The 13776-nt window shown below is 34.3% G+C and overlaps 1 protein-coding gene across 1 annotated transcript; it reads left to right on the forward strand.

The window, feature by feature from the left end:
- Positions 1-557: 557 nt before the first annotated feature.
- LOC125646266 (chromatin accessibility complex protein 1-like) lies at positions 558-12183 on the forward strand. Its single transcript, XM_048872490.2, has 3 exons — positions 558-716; positions 8812-8932; positions 11805-12183. The coding sequence occupies exons 1-3, from the start codon at positions 585-587 to the stop codon at positions 11876-11878; spliced, it is 327 nt and encodes a 108-aa protein (XP_048728447.1). The 5' UTR covers positions 558-584; the 3' UTR covers positions 11879-12183.
- The last annotated feature ends 1593 nt before the right edge of the window (positions 12184-13776 follow it).

A 13776-nucleotide genomic window follows, 5' to 3' on the forward strand; every position in this document is an offset into this window, starting at 1 on the left:
GATTGAAGATGAAGACGATTTCTGCCTATGGGTTAATAGTTTACGGCATTAGTTCGGTCATATAATTGTATTATGTTTGAGTGATTCTATATCATGCCTTTTTCGCATTAAACGTAAGTGAATGTGCATTAAATCTGAACAGCGTTCACACGGATATTTTAATGCGCATTAGTTTACTTCGAATTAAAATGCGAATTAACTTCTTCGTGTGAACGAGGCAATGATAGGTACCAGACTGTTATTAAATCACTATTCTATATATTGTCTATCTCTGTAGCTATGTATTGATGGTATCTTACACAGAGCATACCTGCTAGATTCTAGTTTTAATTTGAGTAATTTGGAATGAAATTCAGATAATCAATTGATTTTTAAAGATCCAACATGATAACGATGATAAGTGCCTGAGAACCCTCACTGATGAAATGATAATGTAATAAAAACAACATAGAGACTTGAGCAAGTCTGCCCTCACTGCAACGTTCGTAAATAGTTCAGGCATGTCACCAAATACTATTCCGGAATAAATTACCTTTCACTAGAAAAGTCTTCGATTTTGTACATCAGATGACTTCTCGTTTGAAATGGCGGAAAAACAAACTGACAAAGACGGACAATGTGTTCTTCCCTTGTCACGAATAAGAACAATAATGAAAAGCTCACCCGATGTGGGTAGCATTAGTCACGAAGCACTGTTTCTGACAGGAAAAGCAACGGTAACACATTTTTTCTCTAACAATCAACGATCACAATCAGAAATTTCCAATGGTTTGAATGGATTTTTTTTCTAGTTCAAGTTTTTGTTCTGCATTTTGTTTATCATTCTGGTTCTGTCTGGTAATGACCACAATCAACTGGTTGATTATTTTGCCACAGAGAGCATAATATGTTTTACGGCGTGACCGTGTTTGAGGGCGAAGCAAAAAAATTTTGGCATTAGTATCTATATCCAAAACAGAACAAAAACAACCCGAAGTTAGCATGATTTGATCCGCCTATATATTGAACGCGGGAAATATAACGCAAATGATGTAAACAGTACATTGTGACGTCATATTCAGCGTCGTATTTTAGCAGATTTACAAACATAGCGTCTGAACCACAACAACAAACATGGCTTTAATGGTGGAGTGATTATATATGATTAAAAAAAATAAGATTTACATGCTTTTACGAATTTTTGTAACATCTCAGAACGACGTGAACTAGGGTAGACGAGATTCAAAATGGAGAAATACATGTCCACGCGATAGTATTCGATTCGACGCCATTAGTACCAAAATTTTCAAGTTCCATAGGTATGGTTTAATTTTTCATTGTTTTCCTATATTTTCCTTTTAAACATGTATATACGTGTTACCTATAGGGAGAGCTCCGCTCTCACGACCCTTCGGGCCGTGAGAGGGCTTCGCCCTCTATAATGTAATATGTTGACGGTGCTACAGTTTGAGCGAGCGCAGCTTCATCAGGTCCAGTCCAAAGACTATTTCTACCTACGTAGGTACAATCATTTAGGGTATTTCGGGTCACCCCGATTATTGGGAGTCGTCGGGTTTATTCAGTAACAGTTCACACTAAACGTGAAAGAAAAAGAAAATATTGTTGCAGTCACGTCTAGGAAGGTTTATTCTACGTATTCACACAATTAACAAGTGAAATACTAAAAATAAACAGCATAATTAACACTTTGATTAATTGGCATGCTATCGCGATCGGAGAATTTTGGTGTCCAAAACGAAGACATTGTTGTTTTCATCGATGTTGTGAATGTTACGATTGACGAAACAATACATATTATATACTGCTGGAAAGGTAATTTTATACACTTTCCAATCCAACTTTACTAAACTTAATTACAATAAATTCGTTAATAGCATATTTCTTACCCCCTTCGATTTAGTGTATTTGGGGTCACATGCCTTTTAAAAGGTACATCTTTGTCGAGTCTTTGCTGTGCCGCATGTTGATGTTTACAATATACATTTTCATTCTTATTTTTAGAAAATGTGTTATCATTAATTATAGATTGTAAAATTGATTAATTACGATTAAATTTTAGCTGTTCAATGTAGCAAAAGACATCTTATCACTGCCACGGTCCACTTCAGACTCTTTCTTTAACAATATAGCTATACAATATATCTTTATCAAGCCTTATAAAGCATTGTAGAATTTCTAAAAGTATTTAAAATACCTTGTGAAATTTCAACTTCTAGTTGAATTAATTTAAAAGAGTATAAACAGTGATTGACAGATGAAATATTACTGGAAAGATTCATGACAAGTTAAGGTAAATAAAATGTTTCTAAGTCTATATAGCTATGAAGGTACGTACAGGTAGCTTATGGACAATAAATAATACTACACATGAATTAAATATTTGTAGAATAATGGGAAAAACTAAGAGGGAAAAAAGAAACGCAAATGTAGTTTGGATTCCAGAAAATGTTCCAGAACACTTTTAAAATGTTAAAACTGATGAAGAGAGGGGTCGCAAATTACACGATATAGAAGGTCTTCCCTGTGGATATGTTCCAAGAGGTTTGCATACATATATGTGATGGGTGCTGGAGCAGATATTTCTGCAATCGTTACATATGTACTGGTGAACCAAAGCGAAGTTTTCCACTCTGGCCCCCTATGGTGAAAAAAGTGGGAGGTGTAGGAAGTCCCTGTATAAATACAACTTTTAGTATGATTTTAAAGCTCCCATGGTGCGTTGACTAAACATTATTCAACAGCATGTTGAAAATATGCCTAAAAAGTTGGTAAATGATGTGTCTTTATCACAATTCATATTGTTGCACGAATGAGATGTTTTTATCTAGATTATTTATATGCTGGTGAAAGAAAAAGTATTGTATGCATATAAAGAGAAAATCAATTCCTAAATGTCCAAAAATAGACCACATGTTCCATTTTTATAAAAAAAAAATTTTATATACTAGGCCTAAGTATATACTTTGTTTCTGTTTTTGTGTTTCAAAACTGAAAAATTTATTAAAGAGAATATGCAACGTATATAACATTTTAGAGATAGTGGGAGCTAGAGAGACTGTTTTAGATTTATAATGTCTAGATAGCAAAATGTTCCATAATTTGTAAGAAGAGAGAGAGAGAGAGGATACATGTATATATCTATCACTATTTATTTTATATGAGTCCAAATAATGCAATGTTCCATTTTTGATTCACGTTGGTTTAAATATTTTTGTTATATTGGGCTTTACATGCTAGTCATTTTTTTTTCATACATACATCACCATATCAGCATAGGAGTGAAAGATTCGTTAAACAATATATATACAATGTACATCAATCTTAATTTTTATTGTTACTTTCAAGGATATCTTAGTAGTCATTGTTTCAAATGAATATATAAAATGACTTCAATTATTTTTTGTGAAATAACGAAAGGTGTCTTTTTTTTTTTAAATTGGAGGCGATAGTTTTTTTTTGGGTCCGTCTGCTTGATCTGCACATGCTACATCGCGTCTGTATATCGATCAACTTAAAATGTAAGCCATTTGTCCAGTAAAAATACATTTCTGACAAAATTAAAAATAAATTATAGCAATACTACCTAATCATGGTCACAAAACGATATTAGCAAGCCTTTTATTTAGATTTTATATACTTTTACGAAGTGACTCGAAATAACCGAAAGTGACCTGCAATACCCCAAATCGTTGGTCCAAGTAAAACTCCCGTTAGAGTCGTATTATCAAAGGTAAACCCAAATCGATTTATAGATCTATTCACTCGGAAAATGTACTTCCCAATAATACCCAACAACCAATAATAACCCATGTTAGTTTTATTTACTGCAGTAAAAATGTAAAAAGTGACCCGAAAATGACTGTGCTTATAGCTACGTAGGTACTTAAACCTACTCCAGGTAGCTATTTTTACCTACTTTTTCCTTTATTTGCATTTCGTGGCCAAACACAGGAACGGCGCAATATGGCGTGTACCAAATTTCTTGATTCACTTATACTGATGATGAATACCACAAAAATATTGCACAAAAATGATTACTTTCTAACTTTTCAAATTTGCATCAATAACAGCACCCAGTTCCATTTTCTATGAGTTTAGGATCAAAGTTACGTGAGAAATAGTGTAGAATGTCTAACAAATCTGTAGTTTACCTTCATGCAGTTTTACATTAAAGGTTTTTGGGGCGAATTTTCATGCATTTCCTCTGCATTATCCACCCTCGTAAAGTATTCAAATTTACACTCTGAATTTTGCCGTGCACAACATGATGCATGAAACAACTGACCTGTTTAAAAGATGCGCTTTAATTATTATTTATTTATATTTTCAAAAACAGGTAAAAGTAGGTAGAAGTAGCTACTTTAAGAAGGTTTATTAAATACCTATGTAGCTATTAATAGCTACGTAGGTAGAAATAGTCTTTGGACTGGACCTGTTCATGTACGTACATATTTTTGTAATGTTCATGCTTTGATCAGGTTCAATTTAAACAATATCTACTTGCCAAATATTCATTACATGAATTTTCTCAAAGGGTTTTATATTTAAAAAAAAAACCCATTAAAACATGTGTACATGGATGTGATTAAAATATTTTTATGTTTTACATGTATATACATTTTATTTCTGCTGCCTTCACTGTGACTTGCTTAACCTTTGATGCATGACCTGTTCTGAACTGTATGCTCTCAGCCTCTACTTTCCTTCTTTCCTACTCTCCTGCAATCTTTTCAAGTTACTAATTGTATGATAAAAATGCCCAAACCTTTCAAGTTTGTAAAACTGTGTTTAAACAGCACTGCCTTTAAACACAAAATGCATTTCAATATAATGAAAATTTAAAAACAAATCGATAAATTCAACATGTATATGCCCCCCCCCCCCCCCCCCCCCCCCCCCCCAATGCGAACCTATCTAATTTTTAAAAAATGATATTCATATGATAATCCCCTTGTAACAATGGAATATTCCAAAAGAGAAAATTAGAGCAACTTTTATAATGTTGTACATAATCCTAGTTGTAACACAATGATGAAATATTTCAGCATTCACATATAATCATTGAATAAAATTGCAACATCATTGATTTCAGCCCCTCTCCATGTGCTGTTGTTGTGAGAATACATTGATTAAGATTAATTTACAAAACTAGAATCAATTTATGATTTTTCAGTCGTTGATAGCAAGTGGCACGGTTGGTTATCATAGGGGAGGGGGGGAGGTGTCATCATGGTTTGCATGACCGGACATGTTAGAAGGAAATGGATTCAAGCACTTATTATTTTTAGTCGCGGGAAATAAAACAAAGATTTTTGAAAAATGTTTTCAATCCGACTGATTTCCATTGATTTTTTTGTAATTTTTTGAATAGCACTAATTCAGTACCTGTGATCCCTCACATATTCTAACAATTTTTAAAGTTAATCTCCCTTTTTATACACCCGTCTTAAGACGGGACGTATTATGGTATGGCGTTCATGTCCGTCTGTCCGTCCGTCTGTTAGCTTTTTCGTGTCCGACCCATAACTTAAATACTACAAGGTCTAGAATCATCAAACTTTGTCTGTAGATACATCTTGGGTAGAAGGTGTGTCGCACATTAAAACCAGGTCACTGTGACTTTTCATTAAGAAGATATCCGTCTGTCCGTCCGTCTGTTAGCTTTTTCGTGTCCAACCTGTAACTTAAATACTACAAGGCCTAGAATCATCAAACTTTGTCTGTAGATACATCTTGGGTAGAAGGTGTGTCGCACATTAAAACCAGGTCACTGTGACTTTTCATTAAGAAGATATGGCCATATATGGCAAAAACTTGTCCGGCTCATAACTTGAAAACTATTAGACCTAGAATCACCAAAATTGGTCAACTAATGCATTTTAGGTAGAAGGTATGTCACATCCTACTTTAAGGTCACTGTGACATTTAATTAAGGTGATATTAAAAAAAATGTTTTAATGGGTACAATCTATACTGTTAACAATATGTGACGGGCGTATCATGTGCCATGGCGGTGCACTTTATTTCTTGTCAGAATAAATTCCTATTGAGAATTTAGTATTTTAATCAGATTATGGTTTGCAGTCGATTATAGAAAATTTGTATTCGATGCCATATTACGTATGCCTAATGTTTACGTATATTCAATATTGTCCCGGTAGTATGACTTTTGCAAATGGAAATAACAAGTACATATCTAGATCCGCCACTGTCAGTCTTATTATGACGTACGTCAAAACGTAGACATGACATCACACATCATCTTAGCCTGCCTTTCATAAACATTGCACTACGTTAAACATTTCGCCTAATGGTGCACTGAATTTTGGAGCTAGGAGGCCACAAGATTAGGATGATAATCCACTTAAGTTCACAATCATATTCCAAGGTGTGACTTTGCGAGATCTCAGCCATTATTGACAAGGGACTTCTGGGATTGGCGTCAAAACATTTTCCTTGTTAGAGGTTTAGAGTTAGCTCAGATTATTTCCCACGCTCTAGTCATTAGAGCTCGGAGTACGAGCCAGCGCTTTGCGCTGGCTCGCTGCGCTCGCTATAAAGTAAATATGGCAAGTTTTGAAAATATGAATTCTTCTAATTGTTGGGATGCTGCACCTTTAGAGGCATTAGGTGTGATGGGAACACATTCCATTCACTGGTGGTACATGGGGAAAATAAAAAATTTTGCAATAGGAATTAGTGCACGATGGTTAGTTGGAAAGCAAGATGGTGAAAATGCACAGTGATGGTATTTATTAAGTCTATCACTCTTGTCAAGAGTCTAGCATATTTATAACATTGGTAATATGTATACGGTGTGACCGTTAGGCAGAGCGAAGCATGAAATGGTCATTGGCGTGTTCCAACTGGCCAAGTGATAATCATAATACCGTGTGATGAATTATAATTCATTTAAAAATGTGTTTTATTTATGAAATTCACCTTGCACTAAACGCCCTATAACATCTAGATATGAAAGGGGGACATATGAGGATAGCTGCAGGATCTGCCTATTCATTCAATGCGGGGAATATACCGCCAGGCAACGTAAAGCGTGCATTGTGTCATCACATTTAGCCTAGGCTTTTTTCTCTCTTTCAAATCAAACAATTATAAACAACAATACATCCCGTTTGCAATTTAAAAGACAGTTAAAACTAAACAAAACTAACCAACAAATTCAAAGTGGTAAAAACGTTAGTGTGAATATATCATTATTTTATTAAAAGAAACTCATGAACTTGTTCATCTATTTAGTCATATTACTATTTTTCTATTTGACATGTTTGATGATAATTCATTTAAAAATGTGTTTTATTTATGAAATTCACCTTGCGCTAAATGCCCTGTAACATCTAGATATGAAAGGGGGACATATGCGGATAGCTGCTAAAAACTGTAACAATAATAATTATCCCATTCATTTTTAACAAACAAAGTGTTTGAATTACAAATTGCACGTCTTGTATTTTTGGCATTCAAAATTAAAACACGAATAACTGTAGAAGCAACTAATGGCAGTGCCCATATGGATCACAAAATTTTCAGTGAACATATGTAGAGATTATCTCTATTCCTTTGCTGATTTTCTCATTTTTTCTTTTACATACGTGTTACCTTTAGAGCCTTGCTCAATGAGTGCTTCGCGGATGGGCCTGTCCGAGCTTTGCTTGGTATAATGGTCTCCAATACACAATATGGGTTCCAGTATGACAACAGGTAGTCTACCAGAGATCTAACTAATTATTTGTCAGCATTCTCTTTGACAGATGTTGACCTAATGTTGAGGTTGTTCTGCTTTAAGACTTTTAACATTTTATACATCAATCATAACTGGTTTTCTGATTGTTCTTTTTACATTTTCTCTTTAGCAGATACATTTTTTAGAAACAGAGTAATAATGACAGCTATAGCATGGGATTTTCAACAACAGAGCTCAATTAATTGAGCGAAAGCTTAAGGAGTAACAACACACCAGATATGGATGGGATGTGGAAGATATTTACAATATTTTGAAATTAAAAACTTTCAAATTTACCCCATTTAGTGAAAAAAAATGCAGTTTTGGTAGAAAGTACCTGTAACCTGAAGAAGAAAAAAATTAAAATCCCTGCTAGACTCGATCGCAAGGACTTCAGATCAGCAGTTATTTAAGCACATGAACCTATTGAGATACCCAGCTAGGTGATTAGATTTAAAAGGAATATATATACATGTATTGCTGATATTTTCATTCAAATTTCAAAAGAAAGTCAGCCATTATGACGAGGTACATTTATTATTCCACTTTTTTAAGAGAAATAGCACATTATCAAAACACAAAAACAGGAAAAGAAATATCAGTAGTGAGTACATGTAATACCTGTAAATATAAATTCCTTGTTCTGTTCAAAGTCTTATTGTCTAGCTGTTTAGCTCAGTGGATTAATGTGTGAGATTGTAGGTTTGAATCTAGCAGGGATGTTCTTTTTTTTTCAAACTGCATTTTCCCCCAGTAAATTAGATGAAAGCTAAGGTTTCCAGTTTGAATCATATTCTCTGATTTCCATCCATAACAGTCTTTACTGGTGTATTATTGCTTTTTGAGGATAATTTGCTTTCAATTGGACCCAAAAAATGCTGAAATGCATGTATTTCTTGTGGGGTGAGGATTTTTGCCCCCTGTGCTCCCTAGTAAGGCTTCACTCATGCACCCTGACTGCAGCCCACAAACCACCAGCTGCAACAAATGTTCCTCTGTATCTTTTTAAGGTTGGCAGGCATGCTTTCATATGAGAATTAAATATATGTATATATGCTTATATTTTACAGGAGATGTTTGTGAAAAATTTGACTAATGTGTCTCGTAAGAAGAGCCAAGATAAAATGAATGTTAGTTACAAAGATTTAGCTGAAGTAATCAACGATGATGATATATTGCAGTTTCTTCAAGGTGAGTTAAAACCAAAAATCCATTAATCTTGTAAAAAGTAAATGTAAACAAAAATGTCCAGATTTTAAGTATTGAATTGAGCACAGTTTCCTTTTCAAATAACCAGAAGCATCAATCATTTATTCACATTACATGGCTTACTACTGCATGTTTTCAAATGAAGTAAAAAAAAAAAAAAAACAACTAACCCAATCCTTAAAATATCGTGAAATCTTCCTGTTTTCAATAATAAAAGGGAATAAGAGGCATAGATAAGTTAGCTCCCATCAACAGCTGGATGGATTTTTGAGTCGGCTCGCAAAGCTAGATGCTCCTTGCTGGCAACGGTAATGCAGATTTTTAGCGGCTCACAAACTTTTCCGTTTATTCTTACACCGAGAGCAAATTAATCCCGCGCATTCATCTCAGGCCCTTCAGGCCTTTGATTTTGAGCTAAGGTATTTCAGATCAAGTACATTAATATATCAAGGATTGACATCACATTGAATGGCCATACATTTTACGAAATGCTTTTAGAAAATAAATTTCAGTTTTTAAAATACGTGAGGGAATGAACTGCGATGCTCCACACAGACATACTTCATGAAACGCACTATAGCTCTTCATGAAAAGTAGGCCAGAGCGAAGTGGCACAGTTCAAACTCTCATGTATTTTTAAAAATGAAGTTTATTTCTTATTTTAACATTCTACTTTCATTCTACTGGAATTCCCAGTCTTTAAAATTATAGATGTACTATTTTCATCAAGATTCATAGACACATTGTTCAAAACTGCAGCGCATCGAGGAAATTGCTATCATTACAATTTGTAAAGATACCAAAGGCAAAAACATTGGAAGTGTTATTTATGAAAGTACTGAATAGTATTAAGCATGTGACATCTGGGAATCACATGAAATATTGCTTTACTTTGTTAATCTTAATCAGTTGTAACATTAGTGTTTTTTTAACTATCAGTTCTGTTCCATCACAAACTTGATGAAATGGAGAAATGGATAAGACACAAGGTCTTCTATGAGTCTGTCCCGTGGGGATTTGTGTTAGGATAGGTCCTTAGTACCCCTTGCTTGTTGTAAGAGGCGACTAAATGGGTCAGTCCTTTGGATGAAACTGCCAAAACGAAAGGCTAGTGTCACAGCAGTTGTAACACGTTAAAGATCCCTCCCTGCTTAAAGGCGGTAAGCGCCGAGCATGGGGCTAAATTTTGCAGCCCTTCACCGACAATATGAGTGAAATGTGAGTGAAAGATTCTCAAGCAGAACTTTAAACAATATACAACCAACAATTTTCTCCAAGTCCACTTCCTGTAACTAAGTTGGGTCTGGTCAGTTCTACGTATATCGGTCAACTAAATGGTTATAATGGCAATGGTTGCTAGAATGAATTGACATTCAGGCTAGACTGGTTCCCTGAATGATGTCTCATTGGGAGATACATGCTGTCAAAATAAGCTGATGGATGGCAGTTATTCAGGAACACAAAAATCACAGTAGTAATCCAACCATTGACAAAAAAGCACAATGTGTTTTAAAATCACTTTCAACATTTAATTGAATTATCTCATATAAATGATTAATCAGAGAGTTTTAAAACCATGTCACTCACACCTTTATTTATTAGGTTACTCATCTGAGTCACTCAGGTGACCTATTGCAATTGATCTGCATCTGTCATCATCTGTCGCACATTAACGATTAAACATTTTTAACTTTTTCTTTTTAATTACCCTTTCTAATTCATTTCAAATTCGGTATGATTTATCTTTTGGACAAGAAGAACATAAATTGTCAATTTCAAGACTCCTGTATCCCCAGGGCCTTAGGGTTAGGGCAGAAACTGCCAAACATTGACCAACTTTAAAAAACAACCATGTATCTTTATGAAAAACTAAATGCAGCGGGAAGGCTTCTATCAAAATTGTAAATTTCATGATCCACGGAATAAAGGTTCTGACTTCAGGGTGGAGCCCAATATGCTGGTTTAGAGATGTGTCCGAGTTATTTTCCATTGGAGAACTCTCGTTTATAGTATAAAGGCGCGAAACAACTTGTTTACATGCGTGAGTGGGACAAACGAGTGAATGTGTTCAGGAAGTTTCTCATACCAAATTTCATCACCCGAATTCAAATGATACACAAACTAAGTAAATTATACATGTAAGTAATCAGGGAGTAATTAAACACATGGAGTTCTTATTATATCACATTCACTCAATGCTTGTACGTATCATATCTAGGATATTACTTGCAAATGTTTTTATGTTTCCAATTTAGTAAAACATTTCTTTTGATAGTATTTTGTATTTCCTACGTTTACACATTTAAAGATAACCCACTTTTAATGCATTTTATCGTCTTCCTCACAGACTGTATGTCCACTCTGTCCCACTTAGGCATTCAGAGCTCCACTAGATGCACCTCCTACACAGAAGAGCTCTTTTCTCGAAACTGGCATATTTTGCATATAGTATGATGTGTAAAACATTCAAATAACATCATCTTTAATGCTACTGATACTAAATTGAAACTGAATAGATGGTTAAATGGAGCAGGTAGCCCTTTACTTCAAGGTTTCTACCATAGTTAGACAATGTATCTAATAGTCCTTGCTCTGCAATAAATTAACCTGCAAGTGCTAAACAAATGCCATTATGTAAAGTCAGCCCTCAGACCCCATATCAGATAAAAAGATTTCATAGCAGCTCTTGGGGCCCATATCAACCCTCAGGACTTGTATCAGCCATTGGGCCTTTGGTCCTCAAGCTGATATTGGGCCTCTCAGGCTAATATGACATGATTTTAACATGTGCATGTGTATGTATATATAAGCCATTAATGAACATTTTATCCTCATTACATATATTTTTATACAGATATTATTCCACTGAAAATCAAAGCCAAGGAATATCTAGATCAGCTAGAGGATGAGGACGAAGACTCGCCATGACAGAAAGCATGTAGATACCGCAGTGTTCAGATGGACTATGGAGATGCAAAACCCTCTTGTAAATTAGTTCAAATGATTTTCAAAGTCACATCAAATGTTAGAACACTGCTTGTTTAAGATTCCGTGTATTAGGTGGTGTTTGTAGATGTACTGATACTTCAGTCTTGTTATTGGTAAACTTACATCTTTTGTCCTTGTACACTATACGGGTGGAAAAGTAGTTCTTTTCATAAATACTGTTACATGTATTATCAGAATCAGTTATGAAGCATGTCAAATCTGCAATAAATTTATGTTAACATTCATTGAATTTTTTCTCATATTTCTTTTGAATTTGACATTGCTTTCATCATACAATGAATACATGTTTGTTGCAAACTAGTTTTATCCGGTTTTCTAGTATCACCTGTCTGCATTATCATTACCAAATATGGAGCGTCATGAAGGTCAAAGGGTACGTTGGCTCTTCCGTTAAATGTAACAAATGGGTCAACGATATAATATTTTAGAACTTTCTAGTTTATATTTTTTAAAAATACATAAGAAAATGAATATAAACAATAAAATGTCTTCATCATTCGATGAAACAACAAAGAAAGCATTTTATTGTTTAAATAAAATTCACAATTTCTTCCTAAACACTTGTAAATTTAGGCAGGTAAACACCATATCACCGTTTATATTGCATGTGTATTTAAGTGGAATCGTTCAGACTAATTTCCTGTTTACATTTGTAACATTTCACTTTATTCCCTCGTTTGAAAATACTGATTTATGTTTCCAGTAGCACAAAATCACAGCAGGAAAATATTTTCAGAACTATGGGAGCAAGTCATAACTGACAATAGTAACAGAGCAGAGTGTTTGATATTTTGAACTTTCTACCCCTCTTTAGACCATTTAAGATGCCCTAACCTTCATCTTTTTTAATGGAAAAAAGGTGAGAAAATGATTTTTCTTTCCAACATCATTCCATACCCCTACTCTGTGTCATTATGCGCGTTATTACATGAGTAGTGCATAAAAAATCTTATACAAGTAGTAGAGGTATGACTGTTTATTTTACGTTACTTCGAACATATTTCACTCATTGAAATGTTACCAGGTTGTATATACATGTATATGAATTACCACAAATTAAAAACTTTGCTTAGCGTTCAGGGTCGTTGTAGTGAATGATAATTTACATGTACGTGCCTACGCCTGCCGCGACACGGTCCTCCCATATTGACTTCATATCTGAAAGACCCATGGTAGTTTTTTTTAATACCAAGCGCTAATACATGTGTAATATCGATAAAAAGTTATCAGAAGAAATTCGATGTACCTTATATTTTCTTGAATTTACCATTAGTTCTAAAATGAGAGATATGTTCATATACGTGTTTATGCTGTAAATTGGGACGTTTGTTACATGTATAAAATAAACCGTTGGTATTTACAGTGTATGTCTGCTTTAAGAGAATTTCTAGGTCCATGATATGAACAAATCGTGACGTTGAACTATAATGTAACCTTGACACAAAAACTAGGAACTGTTGCCTCACTTTTCGTAGTGTCAATTTGAATGTATAAATTCTATAGTTGTTGTCTACAAAAGATCACATCTCAACGCGTCCATTAAGGAGGAGAGGATTTCATCCAGAAAGAGGATATGCAAAAAAGCATTAAATTCCTGTTATTTTTACACTGAAAAGAACAACGGTGAAAATATCACTTTTATGCAGTGTATAATTCGATATTTCAGTATACTGATAATGTAATAAAAACACTTTGTCGATGCTACATGTATGTTTGTTGTGTTGCTTGGCAACCATAACAATGAATTTTGGTTTTCCTAATTTTTGAGTCCTGATACAAATATGAGAATTTTTACAGAGAAGTTCATTGATTACAAA

This window comes from Ostrea edulis, chromosome 6 (genome assembly GCF_947568905.1).
Source record: "Ostrea edulis chromosome 6, xbOstEdul1.1, whole genome shotgun sequence".
NCBI classification, from domain to species: domain Eukaryota; kingdom Metazoa; phylum Mollusca; class Bivalvia; order Ostreida; family Ostreidae; genus Ostrea; species Ostrea edulis.